The sequence below is a fragment of the Homalodisca vitripennis genome, chromosome 8 (assembly GCF_021130785.1).
Source record: "Homalodisca vitripennis isolate AUS2020 chromosome 8, UT_GWSS_2.1, whole genome shotgun sequence".
NCBI lineage: Eukaryota > Metazoa > Arthropoda > Insecta > Hemiptera > Cicadellidae > Homalodisca > Homalodisca vitripennis.
The window spans coordinates 106500379-106507712 of NC_060214.1; the positions used below are offsets into that span (position 1 = coordinate 106500379).

Consider the following 7334-nt stretch of genomic DNA (forward strand, 5'->3'; position numbering starts at 1 on the left):
TAAAGTGAATATTTTTTATACCATATCAATTAGTTAGTTGCAAAAACTGTAAACCTATTGTAAATAGGACTAATAATTGGCAATAAAGAGTGATAAAAGACGCTAAATTCTGTTAAAATATCAAATTTACGTTGCAAAATATTTTGGATTAATAATGAATGTTTTTTAACGGTTGTTTAAAAAAACCTATATACAAAAATTTACTATTTATATAATAACATCATTTTTTCATTTACAAGCAATTCAATCTGATACATCTTCATACAGTACCATATACTTTGCCAAACACTTTTTTTCCAGAACAACACAAAGTGTGTCCTTATACCCAGTGGAATCAAAGTGATGTCATGGATCACACGGTGTTGCTAAATAAAGCAACAAGATGCTGGAAAGAATTGTTTTAACACGGTATACGCTGTATATGACAGGTTATCAGCACGAGTAAACAAACCTCTGCTAGAAGTTGTTACCTTCTAACTTGTGTTGCTGTCACTTATACAAGAAGGTGGGTTCCACAAATTATATTTTATTTTAAACCATGTTCATTATTACTCAGTTCATGAAAGTAAGAAAACTAACATTCCATTGACCTTCTGTATATCAGCCGGAAAACAAATTAAATTTTTAACAGAACGTGTATGCAATAAACACTTTTCATTCTATATAACTTTTCATCTACGTCACTGTAGCTTTCTTCCGACAACTCCGCTTTTCCATAGCAGGTTTTTTTTGTCTGAATAACACATAACTATAAACGTAATATCTGCTAAACAACTCTTCAACATTAATGCATTGCAATCTTTTGCTAAATTATAAAATGCCTATATAGCATGAATACCATTGATGTTTTATTTACCAATACTTTACCATTTTGCATTATATATTAGCCATTCGGTCTAGAATTTATTGCAATACAAATAAAACTGCTTCGGTTAGGCTCATATTTTTTGTCTCTCCATAATAAAGAAAGCTGATTGTATAATGTTCTTTACTACTAAACTTCTTTACAGTTAAATGCCCTTGCACAGGTAAAATCATCGATCTGCAAATGGTAAAGTGGGTTAAAAAATTGATTCATAACAAAAAATATATAAACATAATGTTTGGGAGCAGCGGTAATGTAACATTATCGGTGTTTTCAGGCATTATATCCATGTTTTAGGTATACATAGAGTTGAAATAGCATTTTTAGTCAAAGCATTTTCAGAGAGGGTTTTAGATGTATATTGGTGTAAGCGTGCGCCAATCCGGTGGATAAGGAAATAACTAAGGCAGTTTGCCGTCTTTCTTAGGCAGATGGCGTGAGGATATCTATTAGCAGGAATCTGTAATTATTATTTTCTATTATTTAATAAAAGAAGAGTCACGATTATCCAATATTTTTTCACACGAAGCCTTTTGATTCACACCTGATGATGGCATCTTTGATTTAGAAAGGTCGAAAGCTATTTACAAAGCTGTATATTTATTTTTTATGATTTTATGTTACATTAAAGCGTTCAATTTGGTCTGTGAAGAAAACAATGTTCTTCACAGTCCAGTTGTCCCCAGGGGGCGTTGGCAATAGAGGTGGTGTAGCTAGGAGGGTAGAACATGGAGGGAAAGGCAGATTTAGTGAGAGTTTCCTCAAGAACGATTATATCTTATAGCTCTCAGGAGTCCTTTTTATTTTTGTCATCATTAAGTGTTATCTTCGTCATTAAAACTTCATTCTGCCAGTGTTAGCAAGTTACAAGTTTTAACGATTCTCCCCAAGTGAGTTAACTATATACAGAGTGTTCCCATAAGGGTATCACAAACCTTTGAAAAAAGTACCGTGTAAACTGTTATAAAAATTTCTAAATAATTCGTATCTTGTACATATTTTATAGCAATGCTTGTTTTTGTTTTTTTTTATTCGAGTTTAACATTTTCAACTGGCACCATTTTGGTATTATTAAGGCAAATCACACAATTATTTTTTGAGCTTTCCTCCTATGTGTCATATCCTATGTGAAAAGTTTACTATCTGTAGTTTTAGAAGTTCTATAGAAAATAATATTTATGTAAAAAATAAAAAGTGGCAGCTAACATTTCAACGACACGATTCTCGACCTAATTTTATAGAAAACCTTTTGTTTTAGAATCATAAGTACTATATGCCACAGAAGTTAGCTTATTCTTTTACGAACACCCTGTATATTTTAATTTTCTATTGAAGTTAAACATGAATAATAATACGTTTGATAACATAACTTATGAGTAATCTATGGAAAGATATTTACTAAGTGATAATCAAATCCCTAAAGAGGAATTTGGAGTCGTCCTCTTAAAACTTCCTTCTGGCCAACGTGTGCTCAGCCTCTAAAAAGAGTTTTGAGATTTTATGTAGCCACAACTTTTCAGCTAGGTCCGTCACAATCCAATCCGAGGAAGCTCCAACTCATGTAATCGAAATGTTGAAGATATCCCAAAATTTGAAAGATTTTTTTATCCCTATATAACTGCAAGGGTTGGCTTAGCTAGTACAATGCTTTCCAACAGTGATTTTGAAAATTTAACTAGTTTCTCAAAAAACATTAGACGTACCAGTTTGAAACATGCAATGTCATTTTTAACAACTTTTTAGTAGAGAAACTTCTAGATTTGATAGTAACTTAAAAAAGTCTGTTGAATTTCGTTACTGACTGACATAAATCAGTTAGTTATTACATATTAATCACCCAAACTACTTAAACATTTACATTACGTGTTAAATAAGTTATAAAGTTTATGACTTTTACGAACTTACGAATTTGCGACTTGCGAATTAGTTGTTATGGCTTTAATCTTTTTCTTTATTTTTTTGTACGTTACTAAGCATAAAATAAAGATACTTGTGTATAAACCTGAGTAACGAATTTTGTAACACTGAAGATTACAAGCGACTAACAAGCCATATAGTTTAGAATCAATTACAACAGTTAGCAGAACACGTATTAATCCTTTGTATTAAGAGCAATTTTGTCACTCGCCAATTAAAAATATAAACATGGTTTTCATATGTCCATGAGTTGGTTTGTTGTATCTGTTGTTGTTTTTAGTGTCTGTTAATTCTATAATTAATTTTAGGTTTGCGATTTTAGGTTACGTAATGATAAATTTTTTAAAATAGCGGATTAAAGAAGTAATGATGTTTACGAATCTCAGTAAGATAATAAAACCGTATGTTTGTGCAATTCATTTATGTCCTCCACGGTGTCACGCTTCAGAGAGTCTTGACCATTCGTGACCTTGGAGTCCTCCTCACCTCTACACTGGACTTTGGCGAGCACATCCAGGGCATTGTCAACAAGGCAACCACCATCTTCGGCTTCATCAACCGAACTTGCCGTCAGGGACTTTCTGCAGCTACACCCAGAGCCCTATATACTGCTCTTGTTAGACCAGTCCTTCAGTACTCTAGTGTGGTATGGTCTCCCTACCAGGTCGGTCACATATCTTCACTTGAATCGGTGCAAAGGCGAGTCCTTAGAACCATTGGGGTGAAGATCGGGTACCAGTACTTAGAGGTTGACCTGGAGGTAATAACTTGCTCCATCTCCCACCTCTATCAGCTCGTAGAACCATCATTTATTCGGTTTTCCTGTATAAGATCCTGAACGGAATGATCGAATGTCCAGCAATTCTTCAAATGATAGATCTACATGTACTTCGTCGCACTTTTCGCAGTATTCAGCTGTTTGCTAAACGTCACCACCACAGCAACTACTCATACCACAGCGCAATATCAAAGATGTTGAGAACTGGCAGCGGAGTATGTTCTGATGTGGACTTCTTCGATCCATCGCCTCACACCTTCAGGAGGGATCTCCATGCAGCTGTCTTGAGAAGATACCCTAATTAACACCCGGATTTGAAGTGTTGTGTGACCGATGGTGTTAGGTGGTGCCTTTGGAGGGCCACATTTGTTTCTGTGATACCATGTGCTTGATGGGTTCCCGGGAGACTCACACTGTCATTGTCTTCTTATCTCGTAATTAATTTATTCTTGTTACAAATACATTGTTATCTTTTATTTATTGTTAAAATGTATTATCGTTACTACTATTATTACTTCTATATCTTGGTTATTGTTATTGTTACGAAGTTGTTATTTTATTACCTTGTTTGTTGTTGCTATTGTTATTTTTGTTGTTATTACTATTCGAGTTGCTATTACCTAGTTAGTACTGTTATTGCTATTTTTACTGTTATTACCATTTGCGTTGCTATTACCTAGTTAGTACTGTTATTGTTATTTTTACTCTTATTACCATTCGCGTTGCTATTACCTAGTTAGTACTGTTATTGTTATTATACTTATATATTTATATAATTTTATTATTGTTGATACTGTTGATAGGTAACACTATTTTGTTATATTATTGCTAATTTAGTATAATTAGTTGTAGTATTAGCCTTCTCCTTGGTTAGACTATTTATGATGCAGATGTGAAATGGTGTATTGCCGTATATATTAAATAAATAAATAAAGAGTGAAACAGAGAGGGAAAATATCGACAATATATCGACAAATATCCAACGTGAGCGAGTACGGAAGTGAGTAATTACTTTCAGTGATGGACTATTTGCTTTGGATTGTAAGAGAATTCGATTCTTAGACTGAAAGTAAACACGTAGTCAAGCTGGGAATTACAATTTATCAGCGAGAATATGATGTTATAGTATGCAGAAAAATGCACTCAAAAGATATTAACACAACTTATACAATCTGACAGACATTAATGAATGAAAACATTTTGCTGCTACACAGTGTACAATACGAGTTACAAAACCAGCGACTTTTGTAAAAATTCATGTCTGATAGTACTCTAACATCTGTGGAAAATGTATTTATTTATTTATTTTATTTCCTACGGTAACCCATTTTTTTTAAAGCATTTTTAAAATTAAGCATTTAAGCAATTATTTCCGTCATAAAGCCTTTCTTGTCTTATCTATTAAAGTCAGCCGGTAGCTGCTAAGCTTCAACTTGTCAAATAGATACCTTTAGTATAAGTTATACTGTAATCATTCGACCAATGGAAATAATATTTTCAAAATTATGGATATTTTTACATGAAATGAAAAATGCAGCTCCATGATTTATTTTAAATTTTTGAAAACAAGCCATGTTAGAACGCTTGCCCAAGAAGGGCTCAACTTGTACCAACGATTGCTCAAACATTATACTCCATACTAGCAATTCAGTTATTCGGATTGGTTCTGGAGATTGGGATATCATCCATTGACAATCAATTATCTCAAGAATGCTTTGGATACTGTTGCATAAAGGGACTGGATATGACTTCCCGGTTATATTGCGGGGTATTGCATTCGTATCAAGGGATCTAGAATATATTTAAAACCCCAAGTGAAATAAACGAAACAGTTGTGGAGACTATGTTGAAATTCTGGCAGTAACAATTTTTATCCAGAATTAAGTACCGAATATTTACGTGAGGGTGAAAGTTTATCTCATTAAATACCTGCCTCAAAATGCTACAATAAACAAGACAACAACACAGTATCAACTCGGAACGGTAGTAAACCGTTCTTAAGGCAACGAAGTCACGGCAAATTGCTACATTAACGTGTTTTATACTCAAGGAAGACTCAAGGAAGAGAGTTATCTCCATGTTAGTTCCACATGAGGGACTATAATAACACCATTATTTAACATCAGTTGTTCATCGATTAGGGTACTAACTAACTGTAACACTTTGTACTCTGTTGGTACTTTTACTTGCTAGTTAATAGACACTGTATAATTTATTTGTCGTTTTTGGTCAACCCAATGTGTCTTCCAAAACTAAAACTACTTTACCACTGTTGCATTTTGTGCTTTATGGATCCGCTTATTTCTTCATTTTAAAGAAATAATTTATTATTTACTACAGGTTATGCCTAATCATGTACAAATATAAAAGGGAATAAAATTTTCCACTATTTGAATTTTGAGTGCCTTAAAATGAGCGAACTTTAATATTTATTTATTTAAAAGTATGTAATTACTGTTAATTTCTGTTCTATTACTTTAAAAAATGAAATTTTTTTACAATAATTATTTTTATAAATTTTAATAATTCAAAACAAAATACCAAATGCTTTTCTTTTTCAATTATTAAAAATACAATATTACGTCTCATGTAAAATTGGAACAAAGCGAATGAAAAACTCGGATTTTTTTTTTTATTTTTTTTAGTTCATTGTTAAATGGAGATTTTGTGCAAAAACGTTTGGTTCCTACGCCAATGGATTGAAATGAAGGCCTAGAAAAAAACACAAGCCTCATATAAAGTTCATCCCTATTTTGGAAGAGCAGAGAAGATACAATCGGAAACTTCATCGTGCGTTCAAATCTCTAACATGTGTAAAGTAGCTATTGTGGGAAAGTATGACTACAACGTGATAGACACGATTTCTAAGCACGGTTTAGTAATCGAGTTTTCTACACATAACGAAGCTAGGTGGGAACGAGTTGATTCAATGTGAATATTAAGTTTAGCTCCAGTTCACCCTTTCCCTTATTTCAGCGTCTAGAATATGATGACAAACTTGAGTACTGGAATCTAAATAAGTAGTCATGTTGCTCTGAAGAAGCTAAAAATGCACTCTTTACGTCGCTTCAACATCATAGATTCTACATAGTGTAATCGATGTGAAAAGCTATTCTGATTGTCTCATCTTTCTAGAAAATGTTTTATATTCATTAAAATTCTATAGTTTTCAATATAAGATCGAACTTGTCCTAGAAAGATGAAACATACACGTGCCTTACTCTCTCAGCTGCACAATCGAGATAACGATGATGAGACAATCAGAATACCTCTTCACCGAGATTACACTATAATATGTAGAATCTATGACGTCGAAGCGACGTAAAGAGTTCATTTTGAGCTTCTGCAGAGCAACATGACTCTTTTACTTAGATTATAGGACTCTAGTTTGTTGTCTGATTCTAGATGCTGCAATAATATATAAAGAGAGAATATAGGGAGAGAGAGAATATTTAACGTAATGGCGAATATTTAACGTATTTATTACAAATACGGTTGAAATAAATATTTTGTCATCGCTGCCGAGATCCATATTTAGCTAAGTGATGAAAAACTAAAGTTGTGTTAGTCATTTATTTTCCAAAATTTTAAAGCTCTTTAACATTTTTTTTGTCAAAATCTCTTAACTTCCCGCAAATTTGGTATTTTTAAAATTGAAATTGTAATTAAAAAAAACACAGTATGTACGATTATTTTATGTAGATTAGAAAGTACTTTAAGTATGAGAATGGTCTGACACAGATGACGACGAACCGAATGATCTTTAGATAGACT

The 7334-nt window shown here is 32.8% G+C and overlaps 1 protein-coding gene across 1 annotated transcript; it reads left to right on the plus strand.

The window, feature by feature from the left end:
• Window positions 1-3185: 3185 nt before the first annotated feature.
• Window positions 3186-3620, plus strand: LOC124368305. The gene has a single exon (XM_046825578.1). It carries the CDS (start codon window positions 3186-3188, stop codon window positions 3618-3620), a length of 435 nt encoding a protein of 144 aa, XP_046681534.1.
• Window positions 3621-7334: the final 3714 nt, after the last annotated feature.

Bases quoted from the DNA above. Each gene is read 5' to 3' on its own strand.
- LOC124368305 (XM_046825578.1), top strand. From the start codon at position 3,186: ATGTTTGTGCAATTCATTTATGTCCTCCACGGTGTCACGCTTCAGAGA.